Source organism: Tachyglossus aculeatus, chromosome X3 (genome assembly GCF_015852505.1).
Source record: "Tachyglossus aculeatus isolate mTacAcu1 chromosome X3, mTacAcu1.pri, whole genome shotgun sequence".
Classification (NCBI taxonomy): domain Eukaryota; kingdom Metazoa; phylum Chordata; class Mammalia; order Monotremata; family Tachyglossidae; genus Tachyglossus; species Tachyglossus aculeatus.
In genome coordinates this window covers 12609928-12629678 of record NC_052099.1, presented here as the reverse complement: position 1 = coordinate 12629678, position 19751 = coordinate 12609928, and the positions used below count along the sequence as shown (strand labels likewise).

The following is a 19751-nucleotide window of genomic DNA, read 5'->3' as shown; positions in this document are numbered from 1 at the left end:
GATTAAGACTGTGAGCCCTATGTGGGACAGGGACTGCGTCCAACCCAATTACCTTGTATCTACCCTAACTCTTAGTACTGAGCCTGGCACACAGTAAGCGCTTCACAAATACCACAATTATTACTTTTCTATTATGTGAGACAGAGACTGTCCAGCCAAATTTGGTTGTATCCACCCCAGAGTCTGGCACATGGTAAGCGCTTAACAAATACCGCAATTATTATTATTATTATTATTATTATTATTATTATTATTATCTGTCCTGAAAGTTATTTAAATTGTTTTCATCCAAACCTGCCTGACCCAGAAACATAGGCCAATCTGCACATTACTGGCAGTCTTCAGACTCTTGATATAATTTGCTCCTGAAAACTGCATCATGTCAAAATGTTTTAGGTCAGAACTGATTTTCCCAGAGGAACAATTTATAATAGGGGGATAGATTTCTGAACCAAAGTCGGATAGCCTATTTTGACCACAATTACCCAGAATTGTGTATCACTCAATTTTAGCAGTAGTGGTGGTGATAATACTATTCATCAAGTGCTGACTGTGTGAACTTATTAAGCACTGGGAGATTAAAAAAAAATATCCTGGTGAGAATTAAACACAATCCCTAGCCCTCAATTGGCTCACATTTTAAGGATAAAAGGTGGAGGGGGACAGAAGTGCTTGGTGAAAAACACATGGAGAAATACGAAATGATTAACACACAAAAACCAACATAATAAACAATGACAACGATAATAAGAGGAATAGGGTACTGTGGCTATTATAGATGAATAATGTATTTACGCCAAGAGGTTACACAGTAGGTTTGCTGGCTTCACTGGAAATAAAATGGACATGTCGATCTGATCTGGTGACTTTGCCTGGCAATCGGGTAACTCCCTCTCAACATCCTCCAACTCCTGGTTTCTTCCATCGCAACCCTAATCCTCTTGAAACCTCCTCCGGCTCATGACATTTAAAATAGTTTCCCTATTTCCTTGAGACTTCCTTGGGCCTTCCCTCCACCTCCCACATCCCCAAACCCTCCCCCCTCCAGCCCCCTGAAATCCACCCCTTCCATCCCCGTGTAATTTACACCAGGCGGGGGAGGAGAAAGGGAGGCTGAGGGGGAACTGTAGTGATTGGGGGTAGATTTGGAGGCATGGGAGAAGGGGAGGGCATATTGGAAGCTCAGGGAAATGAGGAAACAATTTGAGGGGGGAAGTTTAAAGAGGGGTAAGGGTACGGAGCACGAGAGACCACGGGGTGGGGAGGGGAAGGTGAGAGGATGGGGGTTATCTGATCACCAGGAAGAGTCACTAGGGTAAAGTCAACACATCCATCTTACCTCTGATGAAGAACTGTACTGTAGGCAGCAAAGGGAGCTAGTGTCATAATGGAGGCTAGTGTCGTAAAGTCGAAACCGACGTCGTGTAAAGCTGAAACAGGGTATAAATTTAGAAACATAAGTACTGTTCACTGTAACTTAAAACGCTGTAAGCTGAGGACTGCCTATATTGATCACTGCCCTAACAGTTATTTCCCAGGTGAATTATTTCTTGGCCAAGTCTCCGTAACATTGTGAATGAATTTTTAGTCCTGAATTAGTTATTCCTTCACTCAGCATCTTTGCCACCACACCCTTCTGCTAGATTCTTAAAAATCAAAGTTCCAGATAAATCAGAAATAATAATAATTATGGTACTTAAGCGCTACCGTGTCCCAAGCACTGGGGTAGATACAAGTTAATCAGGTTTTGGATGCAGTCCCTGTCCCACATGGGGTTCACAATCTTAATCCCCATTTTACAGATGAGGGAACTGAGGCCCAGAGAAGTGACGTGACTTGCCCAAGGTCACACAGCAGACATATGGAAAAGCCGGGATTAGAATACATGACCTTCTGACTCCCAGGCCCATGCTTTATCCTCTAAGCCATCTAAAATCCCTGTGAGTCTGCTTCTGCTATGTTGCGAAGTCTTGGGAACACTGAAATAAATACAATTTCACACCACTAGGATATGCCAATTGCAATACTGCATTCCTGATTGTTCCTCAGGAGGACAAGAAAACGAGAGTGCTTATTACATTTCCGTGAAAATAGGCAACTTCATTTTCCAGTATGTCGGGTCTCTAAGGCCCACATGCCATAGACCTGGACAAGAGGTAGAAAAGGTGGGCATGTGCCAAGTGTCTGGTGTGGCTCATTTTCAGAACTCCACCTCAAGTGACTTTGAGACAGCTGGACTTGTGAACTGTGAACTTTTAGACTGTGAGCCCACTGTTGGGTAGGGACTGTCTCTATATGTTGCCAACTTGTACTTCCCAAGCGCTTACTACAGTGCTCAGCATACAGTAAGCGCTCAATAAATACAATTGATTGATTGATTGATTGATTTTGCCCCTAGATTTTAAACCTTGCAGTGGTTCTTATCCAAGGTTATCCAGTTTTATAAGAGGAGCAACATGGCCTAGTAGTCAGAGGACCTGGGTTCTAATTCTGGCTCTGCCACTTGTCTGCAGTGTGATCTTGGGCAAGTCACTTCACTTCTTTTTCCCCTCAGTTTCCTAATCTCTAAAATGGGGATTCAATTCCTATTCTCTCTCCTACTTGGACTGTGATCCCCATGTGAGCCGGGACTGTGTCTGACCTCATTATCCCAGTGCTTAGAAGAACAATGCTTTATTTTAATGGCATTTGTTAAGTGCTTATTATGGGCCAGGCATTGTACTAAGGGCTGGAATAGACACAGGCTAATCAGTTTGGACACAGTCCGTGTCTCACATGGGGCTCACAGTCTTAATCTCCATTTTACAAATGAGGTAACAGGCACAGAGAAGGGAAGTGACTTGCCCGTCGTCATCCAGCTGACACATAGCAGAGTCAGGATTAGAACCCCGGTCCTCTTGACTCCCAGACCTGTATTCTATCCATTAGGCCATGCTGTTTCTCACTAGGTGCTTAATAGTTAAGCGCTTAACAAATACTACAATTATTATTATTCTTCATGTGACCAGTATTTTGATTTACCAAGCCGCTTTAAATTTTGCTCCTAAAGTTTTAGTAGTCCTGTCCAATTTAGTATCAGTTTGGATGAGCGCATTCTCGATTCCTCTATGCCTGCACCAATGAAGATATAGATTAGAATTGACCCCAGAAAATCACTCATCACATCCTTCAGGACCACCCTGGGCATGTCACAACTTCTCTGGGCCTCAGTTACCTCATCTGTAAAATGGAGATTATTTCCGTGAGCCTCAAGTGGGACAGGGACTACATCCAACCTAACTTGTATGTACTCCAGCACTTAATACAGTGCCTGGCACATAATATGCACTAAACAAATATCATTTTTTTTAAAAAAAAGACCAACATAGTCACTGCTGAGTTCTCTTGGTGGGACAACCTCAAATCTGCTGTAGTGGTAGAATGATCCAGATCACACTGCCCTGGTTTGTTGATGAAACGGAATCAAAAGTCTTATGAAAGCCAAGATAGATTACATCCAAGTGGTTCATCGCTATCCGCAAAGGAAATTAATGTTGCCCAGCATGATTTGTTAATCACAAAGACATGATAGTTCCTTCCTAAAAACTCTCTGACCCTAGCTTTACCTTCACAATACTATCCCTGTTCCCTTCCTCCCTCTCTGACTGCTCCTTCTCAATCTCCTTGGCTGGTTCTTCATCTTCTCCTCAAGCTCTAACTGTGAAGGAAACCTGCTATGGGGCTCTATTCTTCTCTCTCAATAATCATTCACTTGGGGCGCTCATCCACTTGTGTAGTTTGAGCTATTACCTCAATGCAGATGGCTGCCTAATTTACCTCATCAGCCTTGCTTTACAACTTCATCCCTCCTCCTCCTGACTCCAGAACATTTCCACCTGGATTACATACCTTCACATTCAACTCAATAAACACATCTCATCTTCTCTCCTAAACCTCTTCCTAACTTTCCTATCATGGTCAGCAATATCATCATTCTTCCTATCCAACAACAGATGAACCTGGTGTCATCTTCGACTCCTTTCTGTACTTTACCTTCCACATTTAGTTCTGCTGAAAATTCTGCTAGCTCTATCTCCACAATATTTCACTGATCCACTCCTTTCTCCCCAGGTTTATGGTCACCCATTCTGGTTCAAGCTTCATCACTTTCTGGCTGGATTATGGCATTGTTCTCCTTATTTATCTCCAGCCTCTCCACTCTTCAGTCTCTGTCATACAGCTGATAAAATAACCTGAAAATGTAGTTCAGAATGCACCAATTCTTGTCTCAAATCTTCCAGTGCTTACCCCTTTCTCTCCGCAGTACACAAAAACATTTCTTACCATTGGATTTAAGGCTTTCTGCCAGATACCTTCTATCTGTTCTTCTCCTGTTACATCCTAGCTTTCTCTCTTTAGTCTAGCCAAACTGAACTTCCAACTTGACCTCATTCACAACTCTCTGTTGTCTGACTTACTGTTCTCGCCTTTCCCCCTACTTGGAACTCCCTCTCCTATCAAATCCATCAAACCACAGCTTTCCCCTCCTTCAAAGCTCAAAAAAAAGTGCTCTCAAGTACCCAGTACAGTTCTCTGCACACATTAAGTGCTCAGTAAATACTGATTACTCTGCTTAAACATTGTTGCTTTTTACATTTGGGGTCTCTCAAAGGCAACAAAAACCCCTTATTGAATATATTTGAGAAAATTTGCTGGGGCTGAAAATTGTCTTCAGGGTAAAACAAATAATTTTATAATACAATGAAATATACAATTCAAAGCAATTACAGCTTTGATTATTTACAGCTGAAACTTCAAAGTATCCAGGGTGAGGAAAAGTATATTCTTTAGAGATGCCACTGTTGCAATGGGTCAATTATTACAGATAACATTTGTACTAATGGCAACAGCCAGGGCAGGGCTCTTCATCTCAAAACAAGGGTGTCTAAAAAGACCAATGTAGAGAGAAGGGTGTGTTTGTTCGATTCCCTCAATCATGGTAGAACTTTTATTTCAAATTTATCGTGCAATTTAATTTTCACGATGATAAATGCAAGTTTAGAGATGGAAAATGATATATTTTACCAAATCTGTGACTAGGGAATGAGATATTGACTGAATTTGAATTCACTTTTACTGGGGCTTCACAGTTGATGTGAACTCGGATTTCAGGTTTCACTGTGTGACCTTGGAAACTTATTTTCTCTGGGCCTCAGTTTCCTCATCTTTAAAATAGGGATTCAATCCCTATGTGGGACAGAGACTGTGCCCGACCTCATTATCTTTTATCTACCCCAGTGCTTAGAATAGTGCTTGGTATATTAAGGGCTTAACAAGTTCCATTATCATGATGATGATGATGATATTATAATCAGGCTGGTCCTTAATTCAGACCTTAGGAGCTCCACAGTTAAAAGGCATTTGGAAGCAGGAGTTCAGGCATCCATGAAAAAGGATGGCCATTTAAAATACATTCCCATTTAATGTAACAGTTGCTAAGTTGATCCCTTTCTCCAGCTCAATGAATTTTAGTAATTTCAGGGAGGTGGCCATTTTAAGATGGCTCCCTTTGGAAAAGTGGGTGATGGGGTAGAAATGAATAATGGGATCCTCCTTTGGTGTTTACTCCACACCACTCTGCCCAACTCTTCCTTTTTGCAGAGTCCTTTCAGGATGCTTTCAGTGCAAGTTATATAGAATTGTGGGTACTGAAAAGAATGGAGGAACATCCGCAGTGATTACTAATGAGGAAACAAAAGCTCCCGGCTTATTTCCTGAGCACCTAGTCATCTTCATACTCAGCTTTGCCAGTTTTGGTAGAAAAAAAGCCTCACTTTCAGGTTGCCTTAGGTAATCATCTGATTTTGGAGCTCATCTCTTCAGCTATGCTGCTTCGAGCGTTAGTGCTCCTTCTCCTATTCGTCCAAGGCCAGATTTTCTTTGAATTCAAGAAGGTTCATACAGAAGGCTCAATTTGGACTTTGGAAGGTGTGAGCTGGGTGAAAATGTACGTGTGGTCCACCACATCTCTAAAGGGGCCCCCACTGAAGCGTGAAGGAGTTAGTTTCCAAACAAATGAGGAAAGTCTCCTTCCACTCACTGGATGGTGGGCATGAGGAAATGTTACCACAGAAGTTGTGCAGGCCCCAAACATCAGCTGGTTCAAGAAAAGTTTGGCTAAAGATAGAGATGATCCACAGTAGGTTCCTAGAGGGAAAGGTGGGGACGGAGAGGGACAAAGTTAGAGATGTTAGAAGGTACATCCATAAATCTGAGGCTGGATATCAAGGAGGGTAGCTATTCCATGGCTTCTCCAAGCATCCTGCTGTCACGGCATAGTGGACAGAGCACGGGCTTGGGAGTCAGAAGGTCATGGGTTATAATCCCAGCTCTGCCACTTGTCTGCCGTGTAACCGTGGGCAAGTCACTTCACTTCTCTGTGCCCCAGTTACCTCATCTGCAAAATAGGGATTGAGACTGTAAGCCCCACATGGGACAGGAACTGTGTCCAACTCGATTTGCTTGCATCCACCCCAGTGCTTAGTACAATGCCTGGCATAAAGTGAGCACTTATATACCATTACTGTTGTTATTATTATTATTATTGGAAACAGGATACTGGACTGGATGGACCATTGGAATGGCCCATAATGGCATTTCTTAGGTTCTTGGGCTCTCCGTTTACCGGACTGCTGATGCTTCATGCTGGAGAGAGTGACAGAGAGAAAGTGAGAGATTAGGCACGTGCGCAAACATACACAAATACACACACACCATAGGGAACTACATTCAAGAATCCAGTGGCAAGGAAGCAAACACAGATGCTAAAGAAATATGTATTCTGCATTAGTGTTTGCCAATATATGTACGTAGCACCTTGGTTCTAGGATGTCAAAGCACTGGAACAAGAAGAATTTACTACAAGTGGGATGATAACCAAGGTCCCGAGTGGTGGCAGGATTACAAAAGTTTCTGTAAAGGAAAGTGAGAGGGCAGAAGTATTGGCTCGCAGCCTCCAGGTTTGGCCGTTTAATCATACACTTCGATTCCATGTTCTGTATTTTCAGGTGTGTTATTTTGTTGCTTTTATACAGGAAATGGTCATTTCTTCTTCAAAAGCAACAGCCCCAGGCTGTCTTCATCTTCTTCCTTGCAGCCTTATGGAGAGGACGGGCAGCAGCTGGGACCGACATGGCCAGAGTCGCCAGAGTTGGCGAGGGATGGCCTGATGGCTAGGGCTACCACCCTCCCTCCTCCTGCCCAATCCCGTGGGAGCCTAACTCTGCCTCCACGGGAGAGGTGTGCGCGCTGACACCCACCTGGCTGGCTCTCCAGAACATCGGGTCCCATGGAGTCTACAAGGTGGCACCCAACACCGGGTGAGCCGGCCCCCTGCCCACCACAGAAGTGGAGGGGGTAGAGCAGCTGGAACCCATGTATCTCCATGTCACCTGGAACTCTGAGGTCCACAGGCGAGTCATCCAACGGCCGGGGCAGCCTACTCTCCCCTGCCCGCAACAGTGGGAGCCATGCCCCTCTCCTTGCAGGAGCAGAGGGAGTTGAGACCGTGTGGCTGGAGTCTCCAGATCAACAGGAGCTCCGAGGTCCACAGGGCAGTTGGCCCACAAGGCCCAGAGTGAGACCACTCTGAGGTCCATTGGCTAGGGCAGCCTCCTTCTTTCAGCCTGACACCACAGATTGCCCCAGGCAGGAGAGGAGGGCGGGCAGAAGCTGGAACTCCTATGGCTAGAGTCTCCAAACCATCTGAAACTCAGAGATCTGTGGGGTGGAGGGGCAGTCTCGCTTTTTCGGACTGACAGAGCAGGAGCCGAGCTCCGTCCCCTGCCAAAGCAAAGGGGCATGGAATCTGAGACCCAAGTGGCTGGAATCTCCATATCATCTGGAGCTGTGTGGTCCATGGGTTGTTGCCTGATGGCCAGGGCAGCCTCCCTCCATCTGCCCAACAGGGTGGGAGCCAAACCTCCTCCCTTGCATAAGCAGAGGGGGTGCAGAAGCGGAGACTCACGTGGTTGAAGTCTCCAGAATACCTGCTTGCTCCAGGTTCCTCCTTCCTCCGCTGGACTGCATCAAGCCCCACCCCCTGCAGAAGCAAGGGGGTCCAGAGGCTGGAACCCACGTAGCTGGAATCTCCAAATTAGAGCTCTGGGGTGTGTCAGGGTCCGCTTAATGGCTGCCTTTCTGCTCCTGCCTGACAACATGGGAGCCAGGCCTTTCTTTCCAACTCTTAGAGTGCTAGGAAGGTTGCAGCAGTTTATTTCACCCGACTCTTGCCTCTAGTCTGTGAAATGTTTCCTCAAAGGACACTTTTAGCTTCTTAATGATGTTAGTTTCCAATGGTTGAATCACTAATTTTGTTTTACTGTTGTTTGCAATCATCTTTACAATTCTATTTACTTATTATTTATTACTATTCTGGTGTCCACTTAGGTTGAGAGCCCTTTGTGGGACAGGGACAGGGTCAGAGGGCTCTGAATTGACTATCTTGGAGTTACCCTAGTGCTTAATCCAATGCTTGGCACAAAGTGCTCAATAAAAAGCATGATGATAAATGATACCACCAGTAAAGTGTGTTAATTACAATTTAAACAGTAGCCATGATTTAGAGAAACACAACACAGGTTTCAGTTTTAATGAGAAAATAATTATATACTTGCATCATATGCCTCACAGTCACTATAAAACATAAGCGGGATAATAACATTTAAGTGGTTTACATACATAGAAAGCCAAGTATATAGATTGATGGGTTGAGAGGTCATAACACAGCCACAGTTGGGATGTCAAACGAGCATAATAGCTTTTCCCCTTTCCTCCTTTTAAAAAATGCAGTCCAAGGAGCAACACAAAACCAAAATTGGTAGCTTGTTCAATTATAATAGTTCAGAAAATCAGTACTGTAACCAACACTGGATGTATTAACCAACTCTAATGCTTAAGCTATTTTTTTCAGCAATGAATCTGTCCTTTTGCTGAGGAAAGGAGTTTTTCTGTGGAGGCAGGTAATTTTGTGAGAGTGGTCCTTCATTGAGTTTCATATGTGTTTGTGTGCATAACGATAGATATATGTGTGTGGGGGGGTGTATGCATGTATGTGGGGATATATAGAGATATATATGTATATGTGTGTGTGTGTGTGTGTGTGTATACATATGGAGAGAGAGAGGGAGAGACACCTAATCTCGGCAGCATGCAAATTATATCAAAGAGGCAAGTAATATGCACATTATTAAGTTTCCAAAGCACACCCAGAGCCCCCAAGCCTACTGCTGCTGACAGTAATACCTTATCTCCATAATTTCTGGATAAGAAAATGTTGTTTAGTAGGGAAGCAGCTCTGATGGTAACTGGCCTGACGGGATTGTGGGGTACTTTCCTCCCCAGATTGTATTAAAATGTATGTTTTCTGAATTTGGTAATAGCAATTTGCTGCAGTGTTTGAAGAGGTGTGAAGCCTGAGGAGGGATGAAAGAGGATCCACAAGAGCACAAAAATGAGCAACTGAGGCCAAGCTTGCAAAAGGGGATTCTTCTCATTTGGAACATACCAAGCAAGGAAGTTCCTTCTATCCAGTTACTGCCCCTCACTCCTTAAATCCATAGACGCTGAAATGTGCATTTATGCTGAGGGAGAATGTAAAAGCTCAGGGAATCCAGATTTTCCAAAAGAGTTATTATTTACAACTTTCCAAGCGAGATCATCCCTGAGCTTCTGTCTCTGAATAAAGACATTGATTCAGCAAACCCTACTGCACTTCTAGTTCTGAGTAACTCATCACGTGAAGAACACACAACTCACTTGGGCATTACTTTAAAACTATGTAAAATTTGCTTAGCATCTTCCCTTTCATCTGTTGTTTTTTTTTGTCAAAAGTAGGATCAGGAAATAGGTTTCCTAAACCAAACCAAACACTTGAGAAAGCAAAGCACATGCCATCTGAAGTAAGCCAATCTAAAGCAACTGTCCAGTCTCATCACAGATTTTGGAGTTCCTGTCAAAGCTGGAGGATTCAGTGGGCTTCAGTAAATTTGAGGGGGGAAAAGAGAATCATGATCCACAGAAACATAATACATTTGGTCTTCCTGATTGCATAGAAATTTTGACCACCATCTCTAAAAACCAGCTTCAAATTCTACTGTTCTTCAAATGATTATCGATAGCTTTAAATACCTCTGTTAATCTATCCCCACTTTGCTCACACCATGTGCCTGAAGTAATTTTTCAAGAAGTCGCTGCACCTTCATACACCTGAAGCAAAATTATTACCTGTCAGAAGCGTGACACACATTCAAGGTGAAGTGGATTTTTAGCAGCGTCAGGTTTTCAGTTGGAATAAAAAAAAATCATGGATATGAGGAAATAATGCAGCTGCTTTTCTCACAGCCTAAATCTAACACATTCGAGTCCAGAAATTATGGTTCTCAGTTGTACAATACTCTTATTATATCGTTGCAAATGAAAAAAAGTAAAATCAGCAGTCTCTATACTACATATGAATTCAAAGCACAAGAATAAATACCACGATTCTCTCCTAAATGTCAAGTTACAAAACTCTCGATACTTTGCAATTGTGACTCATGCAAATACCATTATTGGGTCAATGTAATATTACAAATACTGCATCAACTCAGTGCCTTTTATATCCCTTTTCATAAAAAAGAAATTCTCACTCCTATAGCTGGCAAACACCTTATGGAGAAAATGATTCTACACCCATGTCCTGTGGTCATTCTAGAATTTCAACACACATACACACACACACACACACACACACACCCATACCCATGTGCACAGACATATTTTATACATGCTCACACAATAGATTCTTAGTATTTGTAGCTGATTCCAAGCCTACACACTGACTTAAGATTCTATATATCGTTCTGAAAACACTGGTTGAACAGAAAAATAATCTTCCTCCGCCTCCATTCTTCTTTCTCCTACCCTCCCTGCCCCTCTCCACCTACTCTGTCTTTCTTGAATTATTTCATTTTCCAAGAACCCAAAGCCTTCTGTTTCCATACTTTCTCCAAAGCCTATTTTACCGTATAAAATGTACTTCTGAACATATAACCACTTTGCTCTTACTTCTTACATCTTTCTAAAGCAGTCAGTCTTTGTCTCAATTAATGCCCCACTGAAAATTAAATTGTCTCCCCCCTCCTCCTCACTTTCTGAACTAAGAAGTTCAATGTGAATAGATTTGTACACATGAATGAATCCCTCCCCATCATAAAAATAGCCATTGCCCACTAAATAAAGATTTTCATATTAAGAAACTTAGCTATGTAAATACGTTCTGAGGAACTGGAAAGCAGTTAATACTACGAACAGACAGGATCCTAAAACTAAAGCAATCCATTTGGCCTGGCCTTTCCCCATTCTCTTCAATCTCCTAATTTAGGACAAATTGGGTTTGTAACAGCAGGGATACTTGACTAAATAAACCGATTGAAGTATGGATTGTACAATTGTGGTAATGGCCCCCAGGTAAAATTGTTTTATTTTAATTAAGAGAAAGGAGGCCTTCCCCTTCCTCCCTGCAAACATTAAAAAAGAACCCCTCTATTCTACAGCTAGCTAGAGTCAACTGGGGTTCGTGTGACGAGCCTAATGGAGCACTGGGATGAAGGCAAAGCAGCTGTTGGCAGATCCAAAGGAATACTTTGTGCCATGCTAAATTGTTCCTGCACAATGTGTACTCTATATATAGGGCCCCATCACGGATTGCTTACTTTTCCTTGTCTCCAAGAGAGGCAGGAAGTTCAGTAAGAAGGAAGCGCTTGATTTGCTTGGTTTTCCACCTTCTGCCAACTCCTCTGACCTTCACGCTGACTTGTTGCACCATGCCTACTGCTGCTTCTGTCACTGATGTCCGTTTGTGACATCTGTTTCTTTTGAGTGGGGCCCACTTCCAATGCCCTCTTACAGTCACAGAAATTGTTTCTCCTTTAATTTTCTCTCCTGGGCACATGAGAGTTGGGTGGGTAAGTTGTCTTTTTAATTTAACTTTGCCCATAAATGAATATTTCAGTATTTCTGGCCTATATAAAGGATCATTGAGCTTGTGTACACATCAATAAATACTCCATTAAAATGCTTACTTTTCCTTAGGTTTTTTTTTAAAACTTTTTTGGTTGTTTTGGGGGATGGGGGTGGGGGGAAGGGAGTTCTTAATGTTCGAAACACCAAACAAGCCTTCTGGTTGAGTAGAGATTATTCATCGTCCTCCTGATTGGCGTATATTCCAGCCTCCCAGCGCAGTGCCAATGCGCTCTTCCGGCGATTCACCCGAGTTGCCTCAAGGACCTGAAGAGAGAAAAAAACAACAAACACAAAACAGCCCTTTATTGTGTGATCTTTATTCAGAAAATACTTGAACCCAGGTATCTATCTGTCCCTTTGTTTATTCACCAGAGAGACTTGGGGTGTGTGTGGTTTTTTTTTTTGGGGGGGGGGGGTTAAAGGTCTGTCTCCTCTCAACTGTCTTATTGCAAAAAACATGCCAACAATCAATGAATCAATGCTATTCATTGAGCACTCGCTGTGTGCAGAGCACTGTACTAGGCACGCAACCCAAAGAGTCTGGCCAATTCAGCTTTGGCTCTGGAGTCATCACTCAAATCATATACTAACATGGTAGGCAAGACTGGAGCTGTGGTTCAGTGGAGAAGGTGAGGAAGGAGAAGGTGTTAATCGCCCCTGGGTGGGAGAATAAAAAAAAGTTTCTTTGTGAGAGTGTTTGGGTTTGTGCACGTGCCCACATATGAGAATGCCACTATGGCAGACAACACTGCCACAATATGTAATGGTTGAATTGCTCTCTGAATCATAGAATCCCAAAGAAATTGCTCTCATTTGGGGGAAATTTGGGGATGGTGAACTCTGGATGATAAACAGTAATGGATGAGAAAGCAGATTTTTTTTTTCAGCAGCCCACATATTCTAGCTCACTACTTAGTGCCAATCTTCAGGTCCGATGACATCACTGCCAACAGCGAATTTTATCAGTTTCCACGAATGTGGCTAGTAAGGCAGTGCGTGTCTAAGCATCCCAATTACAATCGTATGCATGAAAAGAGTGTCTCTCGTTGCACTGTTGCATTTGTTATTCTCAGTGCCTGGCTCCACAGATGTTAGCTCCAGTCACGTTTTTAAGACAACACTATATCAATTATTTTCTGCAGCTATAAAGCATGAAACGGTCAAAACACATGCAAATACTGATAGGAGAAAGGTTCCTAAAAACAAGTTGCTGCTTTCCAACGGGGGAGGAGCGGGTTTGAGAAGGTGATTGGGAAAGGAGAAGAGGAGGAAGGCAGGGAGCGGTGACTATTTGCTTTGGCTACGTCACCAGCAGTGAAAAGGAAAGGCACAATACTGAACTGAGGCCCTCAAACCAGTGAAATCTGCCAATGACCATGAGAAGAAATGCTGAGAAAACTGGACTGAGGCATGAATACATGAGCTAAACCAGAAGAAACATTCAATCGATGTATTAAAAAAGAGTATAAGAAGCTTAATGCAAAACGGCATAGGCATTTCCATTAGAGTCTGTCTCAATCGCTTTGACATATAAATCTACAGATGTAGGTGGCATGTCACTATGTAGTGAGCCTCCCTGTGCTGGCACCAACGAATAAAAACATGTTCTCAATCTGAGAGGTCCCAATTAGCTAATGAGTAATCAATCAATCAGTCAATGGCATTTATTGGGCACTAACAGTTTGTAGAGCACTGTACTAGCCACTTGGGAGAGTATAACACTATAATGTTGGTAGACAAGTTTCCTGTCCACAAGGAGCTTACAGTCTAGAGGAGTATATATATAATTACATACAATATATATTATATATGCACGCATGAGTATATCAACATAATGGATATGTAGATAGGGCTGTGGGGCTAAGAGTGGGGTGAATACCAAGTGTTCAAAGGGCTCAGATCCAAGTGTAAAGATGACACAGAAGGGAGAGGGAGTCGGAGAAAAGAGAGCTTAATCAGGGAAGACCTCTTGGAGTAGAGGAGACAGCATAACAAACAAGTGGCATCACTGGATTTGGAAAATTGGTTCCAGGCTGCCTAGACAGGAAAGCCAGTGTGTGAGAGGGATCCAGATCAAATTCCATAAAAAGGAAAGGAAAAAAAACCAAATATTCTTATTTTGGGTGACATGGATTGGGAGGAAAACAAAATCACTCTATGTTGACAATCCTCTGAAGTAAGATGACCCATAATTTTTCTGTGGACATTTAAAAAAAATGCTCAAATAGATGCTGGAATATGGTTTGAGACCTGATTGCTTCAAGATGGGAAGGGAGGTGCTGATGGCAGTGTGCCTGGAGGAATGCAGGTCCAAGCTCTCCTTCCTGTAACTAAGGATAACAATAATGATAGTTATTCTCCCCCTTCTAGACTGTGAGCCCACTGTTGGGTAGGGACCGTCTCTACATGTTGCCAACTTGTACTTCCCAAGCGCTTAGTACAGGGCTCTGCACACAGTAAGCGCTCAATAAATATGATTGATTGATTGATTGGTACTTGTTAAGCGTTTACTATGTGCCAAGTACTGTATTAAGCACTGGAGCACTCCCTTCAAGGCTCTTCAAGGCCCTACTGAGAGCTCACCTCCTCCAGGAGGCCTTCCCAGACTGAGCCCCTTCCTTCCTCTCCCCCTCGTCCCCCTCTCCATCCCCCCCATCTTACCTCCTTCCCTTCCCCACAGCACCTGTATATATGTATGTACATATTTATTACTCTATTTTTTTGTGCATATCTATTCTATTTATTTTATTTTGTTAGTATGTTTGGTTTTGTCTCCCCCTTTTAGACTGTGAGCCCACTGTTGGGTAGGGACTGTCTCTATATGTTGCCAATTTGTACTTCCCAAGCGCTTAGTACAGTGCTCTGCACACAGTAAGCGCTCAATAAATACGATTGATGATGATGATGATGATAAAAGATAATCAGGTTGGACATAGCCCCTGTTCCACATGGGGCTCACAGTTTGAGGGAGAGGAAAAAGAGGTGTTCATTGCCCATTTTACAGATGAGGAAACTGAGATACAAGGAAGTTAAGGGACAACTGCCACAAACAAGTGGCAGAACTGGGATTAAAACCCAGGTCCTCTGACTCCTAGGCCCGTGTTCTTCCCATACTGCTCCTCAATTTATAGCTCTACAGTACTCACCCCAAGGTCCCTATAGTAATCTTTTTTTGATGCTATGAACCAGGGATCTTAGGAATCCCCTGAAAAGGTTAGAAAATTGGAGGGGGTTCTTAGCACATGTTTAACGGGATATGAATAATAACTTCATCAGTGGGACAAAACGTTATGGGCCTGGGAGTCAGAAGGTCATGGGTTCTAATCCCGCTCCACCACTTGTCTACTTTGTGACGTTGGGCAAGTCACTTCACTTCTCTGTGCCTCAGTTACCTCATCTGTAAAATTGGGATCTGGGAGTCCCACATGGGACAAGGACCATATCCAACCTGATTTGCTTGTATCCACTTCACATGGTAAGCATTTAACATATGCCATTATTATTATTATTATCATTTAATTGTCAGTAACATTTAACAGAAGCAATACGTGATTCCTCAAAATAGTCTACACATTGTGGACACATCCAAAAGAAGTCTATTAATCTGCCACCATTTTCAACAGCCCTTCTCATACTCATCAACACTCTAGTATTGATGTAACTGATGGCCCTGACTGTCAGTAACCTGAACAATTAGAATACTACCGGTTGGATTTTTTTTAAGCTTGGTTAATTTTCTGTCAGTCTCAGTACACTGGAATTTCTTCCACCACGATATCAGGAACAAACAAAAGTGATCTGTAATCACTGAAAAGTGAAGAGGGGAAAATATTAAGAGAAAACTTTAAATTACATTTTTCAAAATACTTAAAAATGGTTTGGTATTGGGTAGTTTCCACAGGCCAAGTGTCCAATTAATAGAAATTATGGAATGTTGCCCTGGAACATCAGTTTACTAGGTTTTAGGCTACATAACATTGCAATGAAATCTGATAAAAACCTTGAAAATTCATTTTTGTCCTTTTATGCCAATTTCAGATAAGGTAGATAGGCTACTGTCATTAAAATAAATCTCAGCAAGTGAAATAGATATTCCAAAACCCTTTTAACTTGCATCCTCTTTAGTTATGTGACAATACCCCAAATAGTTCTGAGACCAGATTCCAAAGTACGTCCCTAGATAATATGCTCCTGTGAAGGATTATAGCTATTCTTTCTTTCCTTCAGGGGCTGGCCTTGGCTTTGAAGGAAAGAAATATCTGAGATAAGAGAAAAAGCAAGACTGACAGTTTTGTCACTTCTACAAATGAATTCAAAAGCAGTTTTGAAAGGAGAATCAAATCTCCTGGAGAATCTTTCAAATGTTAAAAAAGGGGGGTTTTGGTGTTTTATTTTTTCCCCAAGATTTGACCAGTTAAGAAACAACAGCTCTTCTAAATGGGCTGATCTTTTAGTCCTTGGGACTGCAATCTCCACTGTAAGCTTCCCATGCACCATGATAATGTGAAATGACAAGCTAGCCAAGTAAAAGGCCCATCAGATGTCTGTCCCACCCTCCCCAGCTAAATATCAATATGAAAGTGACAATGGGTTGAGGTTTCAACCCTCTGTTCAGGAATGTAGTATCTAATTCTCACCCAGTAGGTGGTCACTGGCAAATTTCTGCCCACCTTGAGGATGGTCAATTTTAGGGGTTGGCAGATCTTGTCGCTGAGCATTGCACTCTGTCATTTCCCTACCATTCCTAATCCTCCTTTCTGGTCTTCAATCTCCCTCCCACCATCCATGCTTGCTGGGGTGGGATGATGGGAGAGAGTAGTTCTATAATAGTAACACAGTAAACTCTTTCTTTAGACTGCAAGCTCCGTGAAGTAGGTCTATGTAAGTTCCTAGAGGGCAAGTCTATAACTCTATTCTTTGTAAGAGAAGCAGCATGGCTTAGTGGAAAGAGCACGGGCTTGGGAATCAGAGGCCATGGGTTCTAACCCCAGCTCCACCAATAATCAGCTGTGTGACTTTGGGCAAGTCACTTAACTTCTCTGTGCCTCACTTGTAAAATGGGGATTAAGATTGTGAGCGCCATGTGGGACAACCTGTACCTTCTGTGTACCCCGGTGTTTAGAACAGTGCTTGGCACATGGTAAGCACTTAACAAATACCAAAACCCCCCCAAAAAGTGCTTAGTACAATGCTCTGAATACAGTAAGTGCTCAAGAAATACCAGTGGCTGGCTGATTCCTTAGGTCCCCTTGCTTAGGGATGGTTACTTCGTAACTTAACCATGTTAGTTGATTCATCAAGTTTTGGGGGGCCTAAATTTCCAAATGACACACTTGGGACAGCTCCAATTAGAATTCAAGAGAGATGCAATTCCCCAAATGAAGAGCCTTGGAAAAGAAAGTATATCCTGATTGACTGTACAGGCCCTATGGATACTAATGTAGAGAAGCTTGGTTTGAATGGAGAGATTTTCATTATTGGCTTTCATTCCATATATGCCCTGAATATGTTTTTAAGTAGATGTGGTAACATGAAGAAAAACTTTTAGAAGTATGTTCAGATATTTGGTTTTTGGTAACCTTAACATATAGGAACACATCTTTAATAACTAGTCTCCTTATAAAGGGGACTTCTAATTGGTTAAATATGAATTAAAAGATGGTTAATAGGAATACTCAGACCACTGTGGGCAGGATTTAGAGAACATCCTGGAAGATTGATTATATAGACATTGTTCATTCCACTGGCCAGTTACCTGAACTGAGGATAGCTCAGAAAATAAAAAAAAAACTTTAGATAATCAAACAAGCTTTCTGTTTGAGAAACAACTGTGTTCTCAGCCATTTGGGGGGATATCTAGAGCTCCATCTTAATTTTGACTGGAGTACTCCATGCTATTGAAAACATTGCTGAGAACAATTTTACTGGCTGCCATTTTTTTTTTAATTCTTTCTGGCCATCTAAACTTTTCAAGAGTCTGGACAAACCTCAGGCCTAAAGTCATTCAAATAACCAGCTTTTCACTGAAGTAGCTCCAGAATTCCCTTGAAATACACGGACATAAGGGAAATACAGCATTTAGAGTCTTATTTCATAGTCCACAAATCTCAGGGCTAAAAATCCACCACACCAGTTTCCTACAGCTTGATTTCATATAGTCCTAGAAGGATTCTCAGCAGAACTCTCTGGTGTAGTGAGGTGTGCTATTTGAAGAAATTCCAAAGCATTCAGTATTTTGGTACAGTCACTGGACATGCCTATGGGGGCAAAAATCAACCCTCATGTGAACAAAAACCCCTGATCCACATGTTTTTTTATGATGCAAATATATACGCCTTCATTTTCAAGCAGAAGTAGGTTTTTCTGCAGGTTGTTTTTGTCATAAGGTTTAGCTGAGAGGTATTGAAGATTTGAAATTATATATATATAACAATTTTTGCCCCAGTAAATGTGTCTTTCTGATGGACCTGACAATCCATCTGATTGGCAGCTGTTGTCATGGAGTGTCAGTGCCTTGGTGCCTGGGGGTGGGGGTTGGGTGGAGGTGGGGTTTGTGTGTGTGTCCAGAATTCTGCAATTAGTCAATGGATCTGCACCAGAGGGAGACCGTCAGGTGTGGGGATGAAAATGGTCAAAATCCTCTGTCAGACAGGTGGCTACCAATGTGGGCTTGTGAGGCAATTACCTGTGTGGCTATGAGGGTTAGATTGTCCCTTGCAGATTTAGGGCAAAATGAAAATCCTTTTCAAAATTAAATCTGCCTATTTGGAGACTTGGCAGGTGGGTGATATTAATGCCTCCACCTTCCAACCAAAGGAAGAAAGAACAACGAAACAAACCCCCCAAAACCTGGGGAATAGGCATGGTATACCCTGGAGATTTTACAAACAGTGCACTTCAGTTCATCAGGGTAGAGAAGGAGCCCCATACCATACTGGGGGAAACAATTCTAGAAAATTAAAAAAAAATTTAAAAAAGGTTCTAAAGGGGTTTTATGCTTTAAAAAGGGTGTTCAGAGAATAAGGCAAGCTCCACTCAGGTGTTTGTAGGATGGTTTTAGTGGCACGTTTCCTGGCTGTCATTGCCACAGTACCATGTGCTGCTTGCTATATGCTCCAGCACACTTTACTTGAGCTGTGCCATTACCAGGAAAAGTAAAGGCTGGCTAGGACTTGGCGCAACCATGAGAGAGAGACTTCAGGAATTTCCTTCAAACAGCCGCCTACTTGACCTCCATTAGGGTCTAGCATTAGCAGGGCCTGCCAAAGGGTATTTCATTTAACACTGGGGAGGCTTGGTGACGCAGAGAGCCACTAACACCTTCATTAAACTCGATAAGCTCACCCAGCTCATGCATATGTATTCTTTTTTGGCAGGATACAAATACACAGTATTGGGAAGACTAAGGCACATATTCAAAAACTCCATTGCACAGCACCACAGATTTTGAACCTGTCAAACACAGCACAGCAATCCTCTCCAGATATTACTAGACTCCACTGAAGGGAAGGAAAAAAATTACAGATGAACTATTTTTCCTCCCGTTCAGTCTGAACTGAGTGTAGCCCCAACATTCAGCATGAGAATGCAAGCCACAGTTGCATGCACTTTGAGTAACCATGCAAGAGGAACAAAGACAAGCAAGTTGAAAAGTACCTCAGAAGTAACCTTGTTAGACAGTAATTTACAGGTGTACTGGTAGAGAAGGA

At 42.5% G+C, this 19751-nt stretch overlaps 2 protein-coding genes across 7 annotated transcripts in view; both read right to left on the bottom strand.

The window, feature by feature from the left end:
- SLC46A2 (solute carrier family 46 member 2) overlaps positions 1-11816 on the bottom strand; it is a 32567-nt gene extending 20751 nt beyond the window's left edge. The window contains exons 1-2 of the mRNA XM_038770167.1: positions 11733-11816; positions 1340-1430 (exon numbers count right to left, since the gene is read on the bottom strand). Of these exons, the coding sequence (XP_038626095.1) occupies positions 1340-1386 (47 nt within the window). The 5' untranslated portion in view covers positions 1387-1430; positions 11733-11816. The remainder of the gene's footprint in view (positions 1-1339; positions 1431-11732) is intronic.
- Positions 8599-19751, bottom strand: part of PALM2AKAP2 (PALM2 and AKAP2 fusion) — a 467268-nt gene continuing 456115 nt past the window's right edge. For 4 of the 6 annotated variants that reach the window (XM_038770160.1, XM_038770164.1, XM_038770161.1 and 1 more), the window contains 2 exons: positions 19699-19737; positions 8599-12306 (listed from right to left, as the gene is read on the bottom strand). In XM_038770160.1, coding sequence (XP_038626088.1) covers positions 12214-12306; positions 19699-19737 — 132 coding nt within the window. In that variant the 3' untranslated portion in view covers positions 8599-12213. The remainder of the gene's footprint in view (positions 12307-19698; positions 19738-19751) is intronic. The other 2 variants (XM_038770162.1, XM_038770163.1) reach the window with 2 other exon arrangements.